General features: G+C 39.1%; 1 protein-coding gene across 1 annotated transcript in view; it reads right to left on the reverse strand.

The window, feature by feature from the left end:
* Positions 1-8,697: 8,697 nt before the first annotated feature.
* rab40c (RAB40c, member RAS oncogene family) overlaps positions 8,698-23,542 on the reverse strand; it is an 83,738-nt gene continuing 68,893 nt past the window's right edge. The window contains exons 4-6 of the mRNA XM_063058830.1: positions 20,947-21,024; positions 12,424-12,646; positions 8,698-10,325 (exon numbers count right to left, since the gene is read on the reverse strand). Of these exons, the coding sequence (XP_062914900.1) occupies positions 10,048-10,325; positions 12,424-12,646; positions 20,947-21,024 (579 nt within the window). The 3' untranslated portion in view covers positions 8,698-10,047. The remainder of the gene's footprint in view (positions 10,326-12,423; positions 12,647-20,946; positions 21,025-23,542) is intronic.

Genomic DNA, 23,542 nt, shown 5'->3' on the forward strand with positions numbered 1-23,542 from the left:
TTGAGTTTTAAATTCAGGACTAATCAAATGATGGAGTTTCAGAGGTCATCTTTTGAAAGCACCATAAAACAAGAGCTCAGTTGAAACTGTCTGGTGGACGTGGCATATTTCAAAGAAAAGGCTTAGAGTAATAAAGCTTAATAAAGAGTAATAAGTCAGACAGCGATACAAACAGCTAGAACGTTCTCCATGATACATTTGTATAAATTTGCTGGTCTTTGGTGACATACCAAATCTCCTCCAACTCCTAATGAAAGTACCGCTTGCGTGCCTCCTTTGTAGGTAGGACAGTGGAAAAGCGTGTATGGAGCCAGAAGAGATAGCTGAGGTACACACAAAAGCAAGCTTTGTTGTTACTTATTTCATTGTGAAAATAGTGGTCATACTCTAAATCCCTCTAAACCACCTTGGGACAAGGGCAGTAATGGCTGCCATCTTAATTAAAATCTTCTGCTCTTCTGGCACTATAGGGAATAAATATTCCCCTTTGTACACTTTATTACTGATGGCATAACATTCAGCTAGCATTCAAATTCTCTTTCTTAAGGCCAATTTTTGATTGTGGACTTCAGGAAGGGGAAGTTGAGGGAACACACACCAGTTTTTATCAAGGGGTCAGCATGGAAAGAATGAACAATTTCAAGCCTGGGTGTCAACATCGCCTAAGATCTATCTTGGGCTAAACATATTGATGCAATTACAAAGATGGCATGCAAGCAGCTATATTTCATTAGAAGTTGGAGGAGATTTGGTATGTCACCAAATATTAGCAAATTTCTCCAGATGTATCATGGAGAGCATTCTAACTGGTTGCATCGCTGTCTGGTATGGAAGTGCCACTGCACAGGATCATAAAAAAGTTGCAGAGGGATGTAAATTCAACCAGCTCCATCATAGGCACGAACTTCGCCACCATCGACAGCATCTTCAAAAGGTGATGCCTCAAAAAGATACACCTATCACTAGGGAACTCCACCGTCCAGGACCTTCTCTCTTCACATTACTATCATCAAGGAGGTACTGAAGCCTTCAGACACACACTCAACATTTTAGAAACAGCTTCTTCCCATTCACCATCAGGCTTCTGAATGGTCCGTGAACACCATTCTTGCTCACTTATTTATTTATTATATATATAGATTTATTATTGTAATTTATGGTATATTTTATGCATTGCACTGTACTGCTGCCACCAAACAAATTTAATGACATAAGGCAGTGATAATAACCTGTTCTGATTCATTTAACTCTTCACTCAGTCTTGCTGTATCCCATTTCTGCTTTCAAATTTCATTGATTCAAAGGACCTACAGATTTATTGGAGTTGAACAAACACATGTTATGTAAACAAGAGTCTACATCCTTATTTACTTGTTAACATTCTGATCCACTGTGCTAGTTGATTTCAGAAAATTCTTGTAACAACCAAGAAGAGCTGCCACTGCTACTGTGTGGTAATCGGAATCTCCGGAGCTGAAGGCCCTGAAATCCTCGGCTTTGCTTGTTTCAGCGGCCGGGGAGAGGTCGAAGGCGCTCAGCAGAGGATGGCGCTCGGGAGGCTGTATCGGAGAGGCTGGTCGGAAGCTCGAAGTTTTCGGACGGATGGACTCAGTGTCAGCTGTGGTCGAGTGCTTCCAAGGTATCGGCAAGTTGACGGTGCCTGGAGGTTTATGGCAGGGAGTTTCTCCCTTTTGCCGCCTGCTATCGGGTACCCGGGAGTCGATCGACTCGGGACTTTGAGACTTTTATTTTACTGTACCCATGGTCTGTTCTTCATCAAATTATGGTATTGCTTTGCACTGCTGTAACTATATGTTATAATTATGTGGTTTTGTCAGTGTTAGTCTTTGGTCTGTCCTGTTTTCTGTGATATCACTCCGGAGAAACATTGTATCATTTCTTAATGCATGTGTGCATTTCTAAATGACAATAAAAGAGGACTGAGTGTTCTCATAATCTAAAAACTAGGAAACAGCTAGGGTTTTTCTTTCTCACCAGTTTACTAGATATTGTAATACCCTCTACAGACTTCCACATGCTAAAGTCCTACCTGTATTGCCAAACCTAGTTAGCCTTGTCGAATTAGAGATTAATTATTTTTTTAAAATAACAAATAATCAATAAGGCATTAAATTGAATAAATGCCGACTTTGGTCCAGATAATCTGATCAAGTCTGAAATGCCTTGAATCCACAACTTACTTTCTTAATAAGTTACTGTGCTACTGGAAGTGGCCCTTATACTTCAGGCCATTGAAAAATAAAACAATATTCAGTTTCAGATAATTCTTGATCTTGTAGTTTAAGAGACCAAGTAGCTGTGGTTTACCTTATGTGGTTCATCACTAGCCTCATCTATTATACCATCAATAAAGCAAAGACAAATTGTAAATGGTGAATGGAAAATCTTTTTAAAGTTGTGAAAACTTGGAAATAATGAAAATATATGAAGTAATGATAGGTAAATAAATGAAAAATAGATATCAGCAATAACCTGCTTTACAAATCTATTAATAAACAGTAAATTGATTAAATTGGTGCAATTTTGTGAGAATGGTAATCACAATTGGGCCAGAAGCAAGTCTCCAGCAACAGTTTGGTTCTTAATATATTCTGTTGAATTGGGCACAGAGTCAGGAAACAAGCCCTTCAGCCCAGCTGGTCTATGTCCAACAAGATGCCAATCTAAGTTAGCCCCATTACCTCTAAACCTTTCCTATCCATGTACCACTCCAAGCATCTTTAGACGTTGTTAATATACTTGTTTCAAGCACTTCCTCTGGCAGCTCATTCCATGTACTGGCAGTGTTTGCACTTGGTACAAAAATATACATCATATGCTTAATTTTGTACCCCTCTTAAATTGACATATGAGAAGAGTAAATACACTGGAAGCTGACTGGTGTGGAAAAGGCACCAAGAAAATATACTTCTACACTGCCTGCGAAGGCAGCATTGGAATGGCACCTGAAACTTGCTGTTTCTTCCCATGTGCCAGGGTCTGGGATGCCTTCAACTGGGTCCACAGCATTCTAAAGAGGGAGGGTGAACAGCCAGAGGTTTTGGTACATATTGACACCAATGGCATAGGTAGGAAAAGGCAAGGTGGTCCTGGGGAGAATTGAGGGAGCTAGGTGGAAAGCTGAAAAGCAGGACCTCCAGACAATAATCTCTGGATTACTGCCTGTGCCATGCACCAGTGAGGGTAAGCATAGGATGATTTGGCAGATGAATGCACTACTGAGGAACTGGTGTAGGGGCCAGGGTTTCAGATTTCTGATCATTGGGTGCTCTTCCGGGAATAGTACGACCTATCCAAAAGGGGCAGGTTACACGAGGCGACCAATATCCGTGTGGGCAGGTTTGTTAGAATTTTTGGGGAAGGTGTAAACTAATTCAGCAGGGGGATGGGAAACTGAGTGATAGGACTGAGGAAGGGGCAGTTGGTATTCAAGCAGAGGCACTGTGTCGTGAGACTGTCAGGAAGGAAGGTAGATGACAGGGCAAAATTGCATTCAGTGGATGAGTTGCAGTGTAACAGGGACAAAATTGAAAAAAGTGACGAAAACAGGACATAAGGTATTATATTTGAATGCACGCAGTGAACAAAATAAGGTAGATGATCTTGTAGTGCTGTTAGGGATTGGCAGGTATCAGTCATGGCTGAAAGAAGATTATAGTCGGGAGCATAACATCCAAGAATACATATTGTATTGAAAGGACAGGCAGGAAGGCAGAGGGGGTGATGTAGCACTGTTGGTAAAAAATGAAATCAAATCCTTAGAAAGAAGTGACAGGACCAGAAGATGTAGAATCCTTGTGTGTAGAGTTAAGGAACTGCAAGGGTAAAAAGATCCTGATACAAGATATATACTGGTCTCCAAACAGTAGCCAGGATACATGCTACAAATTAATAATGATCTTTCAAATATCAAGAGATTCTGGCATGGGTCTGGACTGGAGGACTGGAAGATTGCAAATATCACTCCTCCCTTCTAGAAAGAAAATTCTAGGTCAGTTAGCCCTAACTTCAGTGGTTGGGAAGATGGTGGTCAATTGTAAATGGGTGTGGTTTTGGTGTACGTAGTGTAAAATAAAATGTCTGACAAATTTGTTGGAATTCTTTGAAGAAATAACAAGTAGTATAGACAAAGGAGGATGTTGTGTGCTTAGATTTTCTCAAGGCCTTTGACAAGGTGCCATACATGAAGGTGCTCAGCAAGAGCCCATGGTATTACAGGAAAGAGACTAACATGGTTAATTTACAGGTTGAGTCTGTGGTAAAGAAGGCAAATGCAATGTTGGCATTTATTTCAAGGGGAATAGAATATCAAAACAATGTGATAATGTTGAGGCTTTACAAGTCAGTAGTCAGGCCGCACTTGTAGTATTGTCAAGTTTTTGGGCCCTGTTATTTCAGAAAGGATGTGTTATCATTGGAGAGAATCCAGGTTGAAGTTGATTCCAGGAATGAAGGGGTTAACATATGAGGAGCATTTGGCAGCTTTGGGCCTGTACTCACTAGAATTTAAAAAAATGCAGGGGGGGGGGTGGGGGGAGAAGAGCAGAGGCTGAATCTCATTGAAACCTACCGAACATTGAAAAGACTAGATAGGGTGACTGTGGAATGTGGAGAGGATGTTTCCTATGGTGAGGTATCCAGAACTAGAGGGCATAGCCTCAAAATTGAGGGGCAACCTTTTAGAACAGAGGTAAGGACCAACATTTTTTTAGACGGAGTAGTGAATCTGTGGAATGCTCTGCCACAGACTGCAGTGGAGGCCAGGTCTGTGGGTATATTTAAAGCAGAATTTGGTAGTTTCCTGATTGGTCAGGGCATCAAAGAATATGTTGAGAAGGCAGGTGTATGACGTTGAGTGGGATCTGAGTGGCAGAGCAGATGTGATGAGCTGAATGCCCTAATTCTGTTTCTATGTTTTATGGTCTTAAGGATAGAGCATTGGCTGATTGGCAGGAGGCAAAGAGGGGTAATAAAATGAGTCTTTTATGACTGGCTGCCGGTGACTAATGGTGTTCTGCAGGGATTGGTGTTGAACTGCTTTTTACATTGTATGTCAATGATTTGGATGATGGAACTAATGGCTTTGTGGCCACGTTTGTAGATGATATGAAACTAAGTAGAGGAGCAAGTAGTGTTGAGGGAGCAGAGAGGCTGCAGAAGGACTTAGACAGATTAGGAGAATGAGCAAAGAAGTGGCAGATGGAATACAGTGTCAGGAAGTGTATGGTTATACACTTTGGTAGAAGGAATAAACTGTTTTCTAAATGGGGAGAAAATTCAAAAATTTGAGGTACAAAGGGACTTGGAAGTCCTCATGCAGGTTAACCTGTAGGTTGAGTCAGTAGTGAGGAAGGCAAATGCAACGTTAGCATTCATTTTGAAAGAACTACAATACAAAACAAGGATGTAATGCTGAGGCTCTGTAAAGCACTATTAAGCCCTCATTTGGAGTATTATGAGCAGTTTTGGACTCATCTTAGAAAGGTTCAAAGGAGGTTGACAAAAATTATTCCAGGATTTAAAGGCTCATCATACAAACGTTTGATGGCTCTGGGCCCACACTCATAAGAATTTAGAAGGGAGTGGGGGGAAGAAATCTCATTGAAACCTTGGGGATGTTGAAAGGTCGTGATAGAGTAGATCTGGAGATCTGATTCCTATAGTGGGGGAGTCCAGGGGCAGAGGGCACAACCACAGAATAGAGGGACATCCACTTAGATTGGAGATGAAGTATTTCTTTAGCCCAAGGATGATGAATCTGTTGAATTCATTGCCACGGGTAGGTCATTGCATCTATTCAATGTAAGGAGATAGCAGCTATTTGTAGTAAGCACAAGGTTGTGATTGTGGGAGATTTTAATTTTCCACATAGACTGGGAAGCCCATTCTGTAAAAGGGCTGGATGGTTTGGAGTTTGTAAAATGTGTGCAAGACAGTTTTTTGCAGCAATACACAGAGGTACCAACTAGAGAAGGGGCAGTTTGGATCTCCTGTTAGGGAATGAGATAGGTCAGGTGACTGAGGTATGTGTTGGGGAGCACTTCAGGTCCAGTGATCACAGTGCCATTAGTTTCAATATAATTATGGAGAAGGATAGGACTGGACCCTGGGTTGAGATTTTTGACTGGAGGAGATGTGAAAGGATTTAGGAGTGGATTGGGACACCTTGAAATGGAGGTCATTTAAAGGTGAAAATTTGAGGGTACAGGATCTTAATGTTCCTGTTAGGTTGAAAGGAAAAGTTAAAAGTTTGAGTGAGTCATGGTTTTCAAGGAATATTGGAAACTTGATTTGGGAAAAGAGAGGGATCTACAATAAATATAGGCAGCTTGGAGTAAGTGAGGTGCTCGAGGAATATAAAGAATGAATATGGCCCTTGTGGCTACGGGGGTCAGGGGGTATGGAGGGAAGGCTGGGGCGGGGTTCTGAGTTGGATGATCAGCCATGATCATAATAAATGGCGGTGCAGGCTCGAAGGGCCGAATGGCCTACTCCTGCACCTATTTTCTATGTTTCTAAAAAGAATCTTAAGAAAGAAATTAGAAAAGTTAAAAGATATGAGGCTGCTTTGGCAAGTAAGGTGAAAATAAATCCAAAGGGTTTCTACAGTTATATTAATAGCAAAAGGATAGTGAGGGATAAAATTGGTCTCTTAGAGAATCAGAGTGGATGGCTATGTGCAGAGCCAAAAGAGATGGGGGAGATTTTGAACAATTTCTTTTCTTCGGTATTCACTAAGGAAAAAGATGTAGAATTGTGTAAGGTAAGAGAAACAAGAAGGGTAGTTATGGAAAATATGATGATTAAAGAAGAGGAAGTACTGGCGCTTTTAGGGAATATAAAATTGGATAAGTCTCCAGGTCCTCACAGGATATTCCCTAGGACCTTGAGGGAAGTTAGTGTGGAAATAGCAGGGGCTCTGACAGAAATATTTCAAATGTCATTAGAAACGGGGATGGTGCCGGAGGATTGGCGTATTGCTCATGTTGTTCCCTTGTTTAAAAAGGGTTCCAAGAGTAAACTTAGCAATTATCTGCCTGTGAGTTTGACGTCAGTGGTGGGTAAATTGATGGAAAGTATTTTTAGAGATGGTATATATAATTATCTGGATAGACAGGGTCTAATTAGGAACAGTCAACATGGATTTGTGCGTGGAAGGTCATGTTTGACAAATCTTACTGAATTTTTTGATAAGGTTACTAGGAAAGCTGACGAGGGTAAAGCGGTGGGTGTTGTCTATATGGACTTCAGTAAGGCCTTTGACAAGGTACCACACGGAAGGTTAGTTAGGAAGGTTCAATCGTTAGGTACTAATATCTAAGTAGTAAAATGGATTCAGCAGTGGCTGGATGGGAGACACCACAGAATAGTGGTGGATAACTGTTTGTCAGACTGGAGGACGATGTCTAGTGATGTGCCTCAGGGATCTGTACTGGGTCCAATGTTGTTTGTCATATATATTAATGATCTGGATGATGGGGTGGTAAATTGGATTAGTAAGTATGCAGATGATACTAAGATAGGTGGAGTTGTGGATAATGAAGTAGGTTTTCAAAGCTCTCAGAGAGATTTAGGCCATTTAGAAGAGTGGGCTGAAGATGGCAGATGGAGTTTAATACTGATAAATGTGAGGTGCTACATTTTGATAGGCCTAATCAAAATAGGACATACATGGTAAATGGTAGGGCATAGAAGAATGCTGTAGAACAGAGGGATCTAGGAATAAAGGTGCATAGTTCCCTGAAGGTGGAATCTCATGTGGATAGGGTGGTGAAGAAAGCTTATGGTATGCTGGCCTTTACAAATCAGAGCATTGAGTATAGGAGTTGGGATGTAATGTTGAAATTGTACAAGGCATTGGTAAGGCCAAATTTGGAGTATTATGTACAATTCTGGTCACTGAATTATAGGACAGATGTCAACAAAATTAAGAGAGTACAGAGGAGATTAACTAGAACGTTGCCTGGGTTTCATCTCCTAAGTTACAGAGAAAGGTTGAACAAGTTGGGTCTTTATTCTTTGGTGCGTAGACGGTTGAGGGGGGACTTGATAGGGGTATTTAAGATTATGAGGGGGATAGATAGAGTTGATGTGGATAGGCTTTTTCCATTGACAGTGGGGGAGATTCAAACAAGAGGACATGAGTTGAGAGTTAAAGGGCAAAAGTTCAGGGGTAACATGAGGGGGAACTTCTTTACTCAGAGAGTGGTAGCTGTGTGGAACAAGCTTCCAGCAGAAGTGGTTGAGGCAGGTTCGATGTCGTCATTTAAAGTTAAATTGGATAGATATACGGACAGGAAAGGAATGGAGGGATATGGGCTGAGTGCAGGTCGGTGGGACTCGGTGAGAGTAAGAATTCGGCACGGACTAGAAGGACCGAGATGGCCTATTTTCCGTGCTGTAATTGTTATATGGTTATATTCAAGGCAGTTTGACAGATCTTGATATGTTAGGGCATGAAAGGTTATGGGGAGAAGGCAGGAAAATGGGGTTGAGTGGGAAATGGATCAACCACGATCAAGTGGTGGCGCAGACTCAATAGACCAAATGGCTTAGTTCTGCTCCAATGTCTTACGGTCCTAATATCACCTTCAGAAGAATTGATTCAAAAAAATCTTAAATGCATTTCTTTAGTAATTCATTAAATAGAAAAAGACAAACCACACATTAATTTGCAAAAGAAATGTATTTCACAATCGAACATTGAAACTGTACAAAGTAAAATGCCAATAAAACTTAAAAATCATTTAGTGTCACACAGCAGCTATAATAAATGTGAAATAGTGTTTTACATAATTGAACATTTTGCTTAAATTGTTCCCTTTTTCTCTCTCTCTCATATTTTATGTGATACTGCAACTATTATCCAGTTCAGGTGCAGAAGGTGGCCTATTCTCAGTGTTACAGTAGATTTCTCCTATGCATTCTTTCCATTTAGACAGTTTACCTTTAACAAGTGTCATCCAACACAAAAGCTGTTACAATTAGTGGCCAAAATGCAAAGTTTTTTTTATAACAAGAGAAATACAGTTAACAATTACAAAAGAGCAAGTTCTATTTCTTTGCCATGATTTGGGGTGGAGGGGAGGGTGGCAAGAGGGCAAGAAAGAAAAGAGAAGTGACAGGTGCTTCTGTCAAAATAAATGCTGAACCTTTAGTTCCAATGAACTAAAAGGAAAAAGTTTCTGAGTGCAGTGATTTATACAATTACCATTCAGGCCAGGAGCACTTGTTGTTGCTGTGAAGTCTTGAATTTATTCTATATTACCGAAAATATCTTTCTTAAATCAAGAATTTGGGTATGGAGCTTGATGGATAGTTAATGAAGAACCAACTCAACAATGACATCATACAAATAACAGAACATTATTACAAAAGTAGTCTAAATGCAAATTAAATAATAATACATATTAATTGGCGTATTAAGAACAGTGGAAAAAGCACATGATCTTGTCAGTCAACATTAAAGAGCTGGCCTTCAGAAGATAAAGATGCAAGGCAGGTATGAAAGGCCACATGCAGGCCATTGCAGGCTAGATATAGTCTATAATATCAAAAGGCACGGGAGTTTAGTGATGCTAGTAAGGAGTATAGTAGCAACAGCATTCTTTGCATGTGTACTGGTTCAATTCCCAGAGATTCTTTTTCTACCATGGAGCAATAATTTAGTCAGGAGGACAAAGGTGAAGATTTAAATTCTGATCAAAGCCATGTAAACAACCCAGGACCACCTTCCTTTAAAACTGGCTGTCCCTTTATTAAAAGTGGCACCTGCAAGCAGTTTTAAAAACACTAGTTTGAAATTTCAGTGCAAATTGTCAAAACAAAATGTAATGAGTATCTCTTTCAACTAGTGTGTTTGTACATCCCAGCAAATAAAAGTTTTTTTTTCAAAAAATTGCAGAGCCAATCTTCATTTGGTCCAGTAGGAAGCTGCAAGAAATGTTCCATAGGAATTCAGGTTTCAAGCTTGACCAGCTGACGAAGTTCTTGCCAAGAAGGAAAGCCTGAAACAAAACCGTTTTGCTAAGAAATTTTGCAGTTAGTACGTGTGCAGCTCTGAGGTGGACTCTGTGGTGGTCTGGAGGGTTTAGTTGACCGCTTCAAGCTGTTTCCTTTGCTTCCACCGCTGCTTGAGGCCAGCGAGTACGAACGTCCATGCATCATCACAGCATTCATTCCATTGGCCATGGAAAAAGACTTCAGGTGGCTTTTAATGGCAACAGGTAGTGGTAGCTTGTCAATAAGATGAACAGGTGTGCAAGAAACAATGGCTCGGCAACAGAGGTCTTGCAGTGTGAAAACTAATTAAAAGACAGAAGTAAATTTAGGTTTTTTAACATTTAGTTTACATTAAAAAGTTAAAAAAAATCTTAGAAAGAAAAGAAACCATCATTCTCCTTGGTAGTTAATTAAAACTCCCATACTTTATAATGATTAACACTTTAATAAGATAAGGAGCAATCACAAAATTACTACAATGTTCCCTAAAATGTCTGTAGCACTTCTTTAAATAATGGTATGAAAAACATGGTGCAGTTTCAAAAAGGTCAAACTACTAGGAAGATAAGGCCTCAATACTTCATTTGAATCAGTTGCTGCAAAGCTAGAGGAGATGAAGCTCGATTATTCTATCTGACACTGACAGGACCAATTATGCACATCAGGGTTGGGTATCAGACAAATAAGCTCTAGTCAGATCAGCTCTTTATAAATATGTGCACAACTGCTCCATACTTTATGTCTGAGTATATGACCCAAGCCCAATAAGACAAGTATTGGGTATTAAAACAAAAAATATGCCCTTAAGGCACACTTAGATTTTAATGTAATTAGAAATCATGAATCAAGCAATTTATTTTACTTACGGTAAGAAAAAAAATTAACGTCACAAAATGGGTAACTACAGGTTAACAACTGGATATGCTGGCAGGGTGTCAACTCAAATCATCACTGGTCATGGTCACAGGGCCAAATTTGAACAAAGGAAATAGCCCTTGAGGAAGTTTGCCTTGCACTTGTTTAAAGAAATGTTAGTTATAATTTCTTTTTTATATTTGTCAAGGCCTTACAGCTAGTTGGGTACCATTTATGCCATGGCAAAGGGAGAACTAGGGATACACTTTTCATCCTTCCTGTGATATGTACATAAAATTGTAGCCTCTACTTAGCTCTGCCAAAGGAATGAAATAATCCTTTTCACTATCCTCTTCTCTTGATCTTTTATGTCATTAGTGAACTTTGCTCTCACTCATTGTTGTAAATTTACTCAAGATAAGTTTACAAAAGAATTTCAACTGTTATTTTTATATAAAATAAGTGATGTCTTCAAGTTTAAATACAACTGTGCAATTTATTCTCAAATGAACTTAAGTTATTTGACAGCAAAATCAGAGGACAGAAGTTTCTCTCCTTGTACTACCAGACGTTTTCACTTGGGGGCAGAGATTACTGCAAAAATTATTCAATTATTATAGTGCAAAATCAAAGATACTGCTTTTCAAGTACAACAGTGTGATTTTTAAAAAAAATAATGTCCCAGTATTAAGCATTTTTTTCAGGAAAAATTATGCTAATGTTTTTGGAACATGTGCAGCAAAATATTAGGAGGGCATAAGCAGGGAGAATTAAGTGAGAAATACTATATCCTTCGACCAACTCAATATAAAAGCAACTATTTCATTCTTTCCAAATAGTCTTTGTATATGCTTAAAAATATGCAGCCAGCACAAGTGAAAACCAGATACTGCAGAACTCACACATAGAAAGCCAAGTAGGAGTACTGTAGGAAAGTGGTTTTCAGATCATTAGTCTGTACCCAGGTTTAGCTGGGAAATTTAAGTCAAGTAATAAAAATAAATCTGATGCTTTAATTTAAAAGTTAGACAGAAATGATGTCCATAAAATATTAGACTCAACATTTTAAAAATTGATTTACTAATGACCTCCAGGGAACCTTGAAAAAAAATGTTTTACCTGTGCCCCTTAAAAATTTTGCCTTGAAAAATAATTCAGAATATCCTGAATGCTTTTCCCTCTCCCCCACCAGCCAATTATTCCAAACTTAAAAATTTTGTTGCTTCATTGCCATTCTTCCTGAAGCAACTCAATGAAGTTTTACAAACACTAATGGCTTTCTTTTACCCAATCCAAATGGGAACGTAGAAACATTGAAATGAGCTAAAATTTTAATATTGAGCACACATATAATCTTTTAGATAGTAAGCAAACAGACCTGGACTGTCCTGGCTGACTGCTATGGTCATACTGCAATTCCAGCTGACATTAAATAACTCAATGTAAAACAAAATCATTCAACTGATTTCTGTAAATGTTTTATTTCCATCTATGCAAAAAGATTAAAAATCCAAAGATTAAAATGATCAAGTAACTTTTCCTTACCTCTGTTTGGTTTCCAGAACCTTTCCATGCCATGTCTCATCAATACAATGCGAGATAGTTCTGTGAAGGACTCTGTCACATTGAAATTACAGAGTGGGCTAACTTCAAAGAATGTCATTCCATTTTTTTCAGCATAGGCACGTGCCTGTTCAGTGGGAACCTGGCGCTTGAAGGCAAGATGCAACCTATTGCCAACCAAGATTCTTGGCACGCCAGGAGCATGCTGAAAGAAAATACAAAATCAAATTGAATGATATTTGGCATATTGTGAACATATCATGGGATTAAATGTTTTTTTTTCAGATGCATTCTATCTTTCTTCCCCCTAATCTATAGTCAGTCTCAGCTTTGGAGCCAGAAGATGATAATGCCTATTGCTTAGACCAACTCTTATGGATGAGATGCTAAACTGGTGCTCTTAAAGTGCTCATCTTCATGGCTATGTATTTTCTACCCTCACTAAGTTCATCTTTATCTTAATACGCTAACCCTATTTTGCCCATTATCCATGGACCCACTGATCAACAAACAGCTCTTCCCAAATTGAAAACATGTTGGAAATAACCAGCAAGACAAATGGAATTTTATGGAAATGACTAATCTGAATGGGTATTTTGATCTTGTGCAAATAGATCAAACAGAGCTCAAGCCAAATGTCCTTTCAAACAATGGCTCTTAACAAAGGAGTGCCACTACAGGTGTCCCCCAGTTTTTGAATGTTCGCTTTACGACACCTCGCTGTTATGAAAGACCTACATTAGATACCTGTTTTCGCTAACAGAAGGTGTTTACACTGTTACGAAAAAAGGCAGTGCGCGCCCCGAGCAGCCAAGCTCCTACCTCCTAACTGCATTCTACCCAGCATTGCTTAAACACGTGCCTGTGAGCATCTGTGCTTTACGTTGATTTATTTTGAGCATCCGTTAGCAAGATGAGTTCTAAGGTAACAAAAAAGCCTAAAAGAGCTTGTAAGGATGTTACACTTAGTGTAAAACTAGACATAATTAAACGTTTTGATCGTGGTGAACGAAGTAAGGACAAAGTGAGTTTGGCTTGTGGAAGTTGACAAAGATGATCTTGAAGAGGTTTGGCACCCCACGACCAAGATAAAAGAAGAGCTGTTGCAATTGGAAGAGGAAAGGATAACAATCGAAACCGAATGCATTAGCAAACGGACCGAAAGTGAAGTCATCCAGGAACTGAACGTGAAGCAACTGCTTGAGATTTTCGCTGCAATGATTGCAGAAAAGTACAACTTTAATTTTGAAAGGGTACATAGGTTTAGGGCAGATTTGCAGGGTGGTTTGAGTGCTTACAAAGAACTGTATGATAGAAAAATGTGCCAGGCTAAGCAGTCAAGCATACTGTCGTTTTTCAAGCCTTTCACAACAGCCACAGCAGACAACGAAACTCAACCTTCGACATCCTGTGACTAGTGGTGTGCCACAGGGATCAGTGCTGGGTCCATTGTTATTTGTCATCTATATCAATGATCTGGATGATAATGTGGTAAATTGGGTCAGCAAATTTGCTGATGATACAAAGATTGGAGGTGTAGTGGACAGTGAGGAAAGTTTTCAGAGCCTGCAGACAGATTTGGACCAGCTGGAAAAATGGGCTGAAAAATGGCAGATGGAGTTTAATACAGACAAGTGTGAGGTATTGCACTTTGGAAGGACAAACCAACTTAGAACATACAGGTAAAACGGTAAGGCACTGAGGAGTGCAGTAGAACAGAGGGATCTGGGAATATAGATACAAAATAGATAGGGTCGTAAAGAGAGCTTTTGGTACATTGGCCTTTATTAATCAAAATATTGAGTATAAGAGCTGGAATGTTATGATGAGGTTGTACAAGGCATTGGTGAGGGCGAATCTGGAGTATTGTGTTCAGTTTTCGTCACCAAATTATAGGAAGGATATTAATAAGGTTGAAAGAGTGCAGAGAAGGTTTACAAGGACGTTGCCGGGACTTGAGAAACTCAGTTACAGAGAAAGGTTGAATAGGTTAGGACTTTATTCCCTGGAGCGTAGAAGAATGAGGGGAGATTTGATAGAGGTATATACAATTATGATGGGTATAGATACAGTGAATGCAAGCAGGCTTTTTCCACTGAGGCAAGGGGAGAAAAAAACCAGAGGACATGGGTTAAGGGTGAGGGGTGGAAAGTTTAAAGGGAACATTGGGGGGGCTTCTTCACACAGAGAATGGTGGGAGCGTGGAATGAGCTGCCAGACGAGGTGGTAAATGCGGGTTCTTTTTTAACATTTAAGAATAAATTGTACAGATACATGGATGGGAGGTGTATGGAGGGATATGGTCCGTGTGCAGTCAGTGGGACTAGGCAGAAAATAGTTTGGCACAGCCAAGAAGGGCCAAAAGGCCTGTTTCTGTAGTTTTCTATGGTTTCTATCAAGGCAGGCAGACATAGAAAAAGATTACCTGCCTGCCTTGATGGAAACAGACGACGGTGACACCTCAGTGTCCCACCACCCCAGTGGCCCCAACCTCCAGGCCGCAGACTGATACACTGCTGCGAAGCATGCAGTGCTGCAGCAGTAGCCAGGACCTGGCCGCCACCTAATTAATTAGCTTGATTATTTTGGTTTTTTTTCTTAAAGATGTGCTGGGTGCGTCCTGGCTACCGCTGGCATACTTCACGGATCGATATCGGTCGGCGGCCCGGAGGTTGGGAACCACAGCACCACTCCAACCTCCAATGACTTAGCCTAACACACCATCATCAGTGTGCTCACTGCTGCCTTCCTGATTCCGGTAAGTGATACTACACCGTACATACATTATTTCTACTTTATATAGGCTGTGTATTTTTATGTGTTATTTGGTGTGATTTGGCAGCTTCATAGCTTAAAAGTTATTGGAGAGAGTGTTTCTGCCGAGAGCGCTTGCGTGAGATTTTCGCTACGGTGGACAGCGCGGCAATGATTGTAGAAAAGTATTTCTACTTTATATAGGCTGTGTATTTATCATATCATTCCAGCTTTTACTAATATGTTACTGTTATTTTAGGTTTTATGTGTTATTTGACATTATTTGGTAGGTTATTTTTTGGTCTGCGAACACTCACAAATTTTCCCCATATAAGTAAACGGTAATTGCTTCTTCACTTTACGACATTCCAGTTTACGTACTGTTTCATAGGAATGCTCTACCTTCGGATGGAGGGGGAAACCTGTATTTCAAAATGTTCATCTTTAGACCTAACACATACTCATCTTGAAAACAGAGGTAGACGATCACTATAAAATCTCTGCACTCCTCAATTTCCAACGGCTTGTGCAGCCCCATTGCTCCATTACTGACAGGTATGTCCCAATCTTTCAAATTCTCTCACTGAGCACATTACATTTGTTTGACCAAGCATTTGGTTACTGTTCCAAGAATCGTTGAAATTGAACTTTTGTTTGATAACACACAAGTGAAACACCATGGACTGTTTTACTGGATCAAAAGTGATTGATAATGTGAGATATTTACACAAAAACTAGCAGAAAAGTTTTTTTTAAAGATGGCCAATATTCAATCTGTCAGCTATGACAAGAAATTGATGATCCAGTTACTTATTGATGTACAAGAGACCTTGCTGTGCACTTTGCTATCCTAAACAGTGATTGATAAAACTGCAAACACTTAATAGAATGTTACAGTATAATAAACACTGTATACTGATGCAAATTCTTTTCTCTAACATGCTTTAAAGTTTTCTCTTTGCCTTTTATACAAAAGGTCTTGACTTCAACAAACTGCACTATTTTACTATGAATTAATAATTTTTCAATCCTGTAACAGTAGGGGTACAAATCAGAGATATAAGGAATTCTGCAAATCTTGCGCAACACACGAACTAATGACTGGCCTCGGCCTGAAATGCTGACTGTTTATTTCCCTCCATAAATGCTGCCGGACCTGCTGAGTTCCTCCAGCATCTTGTGTGTGTTGCTCATAACAGTAGGGGTTCCAGTTATGTGTATAAAAATTCAATTGCATAGAGGTTTTGTTACCCGGGATGTTAGAAGATTTGAGCAGACCATAGGGCCAATAATTGATACTGGACTCCTAGAACAACTTAATCTTATTACTGCAGTCATACAGTGGCTCCTGTTGAGTTGCCAATGTCATTAAGGTAAATTTTGCTGAGACTATTTAAGAGATAGCAAGTGAGTTCAGTATGTGGAAAATAAAACTGTAGAAAGTTCCTGCACTGAAGGTTTCAACAAAATAAGAGCAGTGACTACACCCAGAATACACAAGATTGGAAGAATTGGAAGATTTCTACAGAATTTTGATATGAGGAGGTAGCAATCATCAGGAAGCTGTAGTTAGGGTGCAACTAGCAGAATTTTAGACAAACTGAATCTTATTAAGGATTAAAAAGGAAGATCAGAGAAGGAAATACTAGGAGTAACTGAGCCAAGAGATAATGATAACACAGTGTTGCAGCAGGAAGGGACTGAGATAATAGTGAAGCAAGACAATGTTAAAAGAGGCAGCAGGTAATGAGAAAGTACACAGACAGATCAAGGAGCAGACAAGTTTTTCACTATAGCTCAATCAGTAAGGGATCAATGCAGGAAATTTAGCTTGAACTGGACATGATTATTTAATAATGTTTGCAGAACTCAGGGCAAGTCCTGGGATAGTGATAGGAAGATTTGTTAATAACTTGTTCCTGTAAATCTAATTAAAAACAAATAATGCACATTTAACTAATTCCAAAGCAGAGCCATGAAAAGTGAATAAAAGACCAGGAACAGAAACTCATGCTGGATCCAAATAACTGCAGGATATACAGGTCAGGCCATTTGTTACAGCTAGCACATTCAGAGTGGAATCACAGAGGAAAAACAACTAAATGATTGACTGCAGAATACTGAAGAGAAAAAAAAACATCACACCCACAAGTGCGATGACTTTTGTCAGCAAATCTAACAACCTGCATTATTAGGGAGGGAAACTTGTGATTGGTTTCAAATGGTATGCTACGAGAAAAGTGAGTATAAAAGTGGGTGGTGATAATATTTGCAAAAAAAAAGCACAAAAAGTTAAAAAGTTGGAACTAGAACTAGGAGAATAGTAGAAAAATTGCATTAAGAAAAACATCGTAAACACAAAATGCAGTTCACTAAAATGGAAATGAAGTTCAGTTGCTGCTTTGCATACACAAAGAGTGTTAGTGTACCTGATGGCCAAGAAGGGAAGGACATAAATGGGCTGGTACTGCAAATAACAATGCTGTAAGATTGGGAGGTGGTGTTGGAAAAGATGGATGAGGAAACCAAGGAATTGGAGAGTGAAAGGTCTCTTTGGAATGTTGAAAGCTGGTCAAGGGGAAAATTGTTTGGTAATGGCATATTACCATATTTCTTTATAACATGGGAGACAATTTTGGCCCAGTGAGTCTATACTTGTTCACAGAACAATTATACTCCACCATGAACCTATTTTCCTCACATTGCCCAACCTAGATTCTACCACTCATCTACATATTTGGCAAATTAAACAAATAAACTTGAAGAATGATCACCAGTCACCTCCCAGCTTCCACTTATCCCCTTCCCAGTTCTTAATTCAACCCCTCCCCTATCCATCCACCTTCTCCATCACCGGGTTTGACTCAACACCTGCCAGCTTGTACTCCTTCCCTTTTCCTCATCTTTTCATTGTCTTCTTCCCCCTTTCTTTCCTGATGAAGGGTCTCAGCCCAAAACATCGCCCATTTATTTCTCTTCATTGATGCTGCCTGACCTGCCAAGTCCCTCCAGCATTTTGGGTATTGCTCTGAATTTCCAGCATCTGCAGAATGTCTTGTGTTTATGATTTGAAAAACAACCCACTGAATGTGGAGAGATGTACCTAATTTGCTGAGTGTTTCCAGTATGTTCTGTTTTTATTTTAGATTTCTATCATCTACAGTTTTTCTTTATTTATATTCCAGATCAAAAAACCTCACTAGGACTTTCTTCCCATTACATTCTAAACCTTCATACCTTGATGGCTTTTAGATTCTTAAGCATCAGTTACATTTTAAAAATTCTAGTCATATGGTTTTTTATGCTTGGGTAAAGAAGGGGAAGTTTCAAGGAGTTAGGTGTTTAATAAAACAGAGTGAAAAATATTCCTGCTAACTTATAAAATAACTTGAGCTTTTATGTTTTGCGATTTAAGCAATGAATTTCAAAAATAATCTTGCAGGTTAAGTAACTAGGGGGAAATTAATGTCATGATTTTTAAAATTCACCAGAAGCCAATTCTTCCTGACTGTGCTAGGGGATGCAGAAAATAAATTATTTATCCTGAGAGCGGAAGGAAAACACAACCTGGAAGGAACACGGACATGATTTTCCACTTAAATTTTACGCTAACCTTTTGTAATTGATTTTAATTTCATAAATGTAAAATTGTACTGGTTGCTTTTTGTATTATTTGTTTTTATTTTATTGCAATTTTACCAATCAAAAATGAGACAAGAATGTTGAAAATATGTAACACTGACTAGCAAAGACATTGGAAAGCATTAGTAAAACATACTTAGTGTTATATAATAAATGTTTTTCTGCGATTTTCAGTTTGACTTTTAAAATATTTAACACAAATTTGATTTCAGTAATTAAAAATCCTCGCTTCACTCTTAGTAAATAAACAAATTTATTTGGTCTCATTACATAACCAGTTGCACTGCTGAATGAGACAAATATGAGGAAGAATGTACATGATGGTGCTTTTAAAGTGTTATACAATCAAAATTGGAAATACATCAACTACGCAGGCATGGAGACTAAAAACTGAAGAATTTAATACCTTCAACTGAGATTATAATTATAACATTAATGGATTAAATTGTATATGTAATCTCTCAATATATAATTTATTTCTTATCACTGGTCATTTCTCCTGCAATTCTGTATTGAATCTTTTTATAATGGTTCAAAGTCATGAGTGACACTCCAGGGGATGAATCATGGTGCCTTATCCTCATTTTCTCTACATCTTTAATTAATACATTTTCCCCCAAAACTTCCCTACAGTTTGCCACCTCAGAAGGACTAATACCATATCATTTCACACCATGGCCAGATCATCACTACTTAAGGCTGCTACTCCCATGCCTTCGCAGCAAATGCCAATCATTATTTAATCCTCCCATTTTCAATTCGTAAAGCAATCATGATCTTACTATCTAGAATAAAGTATGCAGTAATCCTTTACAGTCTTTGATATGTATCCATATGATTAAGCAGAAGATAAAGAAAAGATTCACAAGGACGTTGCTCGGACTGAAGAGCTATAGTTAAGGAGAGATTGGTTAGGCTAATACTGTTCTCCTGACAGCAGTGGTGATTAGCGAGTAACCCTAATAAGGTTTATTAGATTATGAGTGCCATAGATAGGGTAGAAAGCCAATTTTTCTCCACAGGGTGATCAAACTTAAGACAGGAGGGCATAGTTTAAAGGCAAGAGAGGAAACATTTGAATGGAAATCCAAGGGCAAGTTCTTTGCACAAAGAGGATAGGGAGCAACAGGGATATGGAAGAAACTGCCAGGGTAAGTAATATAGGTGGGTACAATTACAATATTTAAAAGACATTTAGATACACGGACAGCAAAGTTTACAGTGATGTAGCCAATGAGACTAACTCAGGTAGACACCTCGGTTGGCATGGACAAGCTCTGCCAAAGGGCCTATTTCCATATTGTGTAACTGTTAGCTAGTTTATTATTGTCACTTGTATCTAGGTCATCTATATAGCCCTATGTATTTTATGCCCAAGACAGGTGTTCCTCAGGTGTATGAATTCTGTCCAGTAACAAGACAAGCTATGGGGAAATTTGGTGAGTGGACAATATTTATGATATTACCTTCAGACACTGTCAACTGCAGGTTCTGGGGCAAGATGTATTAACTGAGAAAAGTTCCTCAAAGAAACACATCTACAACAGCAATCAATTCAAAGAATCACAGCAGTCTAGCAGCTGGCAGACACGTGCAAGTTCACAGATGATTGCGATATTCAGTCTATTTTCAAGGTTTTTCCCCCCAGAAATGAATCAGCCCAACAAGCTTAGACAAATAAGTAATATCTGTTATATAGAAAACCATGGTAATTACTAGCTCTAACTAAAGAGAGTCCAATAATACAAGTGCTAAGCATTTAGCTATGGGCCAAGTCACAAAACTGGCATATCATGGCTGCAGTTTGCTTTTTCGGTAGGATGCACCATTAAGTATATGGGTTCTTTGAAAATAAAAACACTTTTCTGCAGTAGAGATTGCAGATTTTAAAAGGACAAGGAATAGGTATATGGGAACATCACCACTGTTAGTGTGCCAACATGTAAATCAACAAGTTCCAATTTGCAGCACACCTTTGATAATTTCAAATAAGCATTTCATTGCCAAGGAAAATCCCATTAACAAAGTCAGCCTCAACAAAGTGCATGAAAAGAAAGTTAGTTTCAGCAGAAATCTCAAATGTTACTTGAGTCAAAAAGAACATTTTACCTCATCAATTTCCTTGATCCATCGGTCAATCCCATCAAAGGACCATCTATTAGTGATATCATAAACCAAGAGTATACCCTGAGGAAAAGAATGAAAACAGATTTCATTATTTTTTTCAATAATTATCTGACTTCTTTAAAAAGAGTGAAATGCATTACTATAATGGTTATAATTACAATACTGTACACGACTCAATAGTTAACACTTCCTGCACTTGTAACAATGGAAACTGCGAGAAACAGAAGGCTGCCAAAGTAGAATCCACGATAGCAACGAGAAACAAAAATCAATTCTCTCAACCTACATTGAATGATACATGCAAGCATTCATTTAGTGCTTTCATGTCAAATCCTCGAAGTATTCTAAAGAAGTAGATTTTGAAGAATGGCAACAGTGCAGACAATTTAAATCAAGAGGCTCCAATGTCACAAAGCTGCAACACCAAGGAACATCTGAATAATAGAACTGCTTGATTAAATGACAGCCCAGAATTTCCATCATCTTCTAAATACTATAATTTTGGAACTGTAACGTTAGAAAGTGAATCATTAGGTAGCACCAGCTGTACTGCTGCAACAATACTGCCATCTCAGCTCACTAACATCCTTATGCAATTCAATTTGATGCTGCACAGTAAAGTGTGAACAACTACAGCAAATACAGCAGAAATTTAACAACAAAGACTTGTAGTTGGATAATTTAACCATTAATTATAAACTCTGGTGGGCGCAGAACACAGACGCTGGTAGAAATCTGATATTAGAGTCAGCATGGCTTTGTCAAAGACAGGTCGTGCCTTACGAGCCTGACTGAACTTTTTGAGGATGTGACTAAACACATTGATGAAGGAAGAGCAGTAGATGTAGTGTATATGGATTTCAGCAAGGCATTTGATAAGGTACCCCATGCAAGGCTTATTGAGAAAGTAAGGAGACATGGGATCCAAGGGGAAATTGCTTTATGGATCCAGAACAGGCTTTCCCACAGAAGGCAAAGAGTGGTTGTAGACAGGTCATATTCTGCATGGAAGTCGGTCACTAGTGGTGTGCCTCAGTGGTCTGGTCTGGGACCCCTACTCTTTGTGATTTTTATAAATGACCTGGATGAGGAAGTGGAGGGATGAGTTAGTAAATTTGCTGATGACAAAAGGGTTGGGAGTGTTGTGGATAGTGTGGAGGGCAGCCATAGGCTACAGCGGGACATTGATAGGATGCAAAGCTGGGCTGAGAAGTGGCAGATTGAGTTCAGCCCAGATAAGTGTGAGGTGGTTCATTTTGGTAGGTCAAATATGATGGCAGAATATAGTATTAATCGTAAGACTCTTGGCAACGAGGAGGATCAGAAGGATCTTGGGGTCCAAGTCTATAGGACACTCAAAGCTGCTGTGCAGGATGACTCTGTGGTTAAGGCAGCATACAGCACATTGGCCTTCGTCAATCGTGGGATTGAGTTTAGGAGCTGAGCGGTAATGTTGCAGCTATACAGGACCCCGGTCAGACCCCACTTGGGAGTATTGTGCTCAGTTCTGGTCGCCTCACTACAGGAAGGATGTGGAGACCATAGAAAGAGTGCACAGGAGATTTACAAGGATGTTGCCTGGATTGGGGAGCATTCCTTATGAGAATAGGTTGAGCAAACTCGGCCATTTCTCCTTGGAGCAATGGAGGATAAGAGGTGACCTGATAAAGGTGTATAAAATGATGAGAGGCATTGATCGTGTGGATAATCAGAGGCTTCTTCCCAAGGCTGAAATGGCTAACACAAGAGGGCACAGTTTTAAGGTGCTTGGAAGTAGGTATAAAGGAGATGTTAGGGGTAAGTTTGTTGTTGTTATGGTTGTTTGTTTTTTTTTAGAAACACAGAGAGTGGTGAGTGTGTGGAATGGGCTGCCAGCAACGGTGATGGAGACGGATACAATAGGGACTTTTAAGAGACTCCTGGATAGGTACATGGAGATTAGAAAAATAGAAGGCTATGGGTAACCCTAGGCAATTTCTAAGGTAAGGACATGTTCTGCACAGCTTTGTGGGCCGAAAGGCCTATATTGTGCTGTAGGTTTTCTACGTTCCTATAGAAGAGAATGCTAAAGATATTCTGCAGGGCAGGCATGTTGATGGTCTGAACTGAGTTGGTCTGGATCCAGCAAATCCCCAGGGTTACAATATACCTAGTGATAAAATGAATAAATTATATATCAAATATTTCTTCTTTTTCTTCTAGATTTCTCTTACACCATTTCAAAAGAGTTTAGTGACCAATATCTGTGACAAACCACACATTACAAAAGTTATTTTGACTGTACACTATGCTTCCTTCAAGGATTCCATTCCAGTCTTCCATCATGCCTGTTCTGAAGATATTTAACTAATTTATGAAAATGATCTGTCTGGATGCTGCGCAACAAAAGCTTTTCATCTTATCTCAGTACATCTGACAATAATTAAACAAGTTACCAAATGTGAGATAATTTTTGCTTTCTCTTCACCGAAACATACCAAACATCTTTTCCTACTAGCATTTTGAAAAAAAATTCTCTTATTAGTTTCTTGGTTCAATCTTCCATCTCTACCAATAACCAAGCCCAACACACATTTTC

The sequence above is a fragment of the Mobula hypostoma genome, chromosome 9 (genome assembly GCF_963921235.1).
Source record: "Mobula hypostoma chromosome 9, sMobHyp1.1, whole genome shotgun sequence".
NCBI classification, from domain to species: Eukaryota; Metazoa; Chordata; class Chondrichthyes; order Myliobatiformes; family Myliobatidae; genus Mobula; species Mobula hypostoma.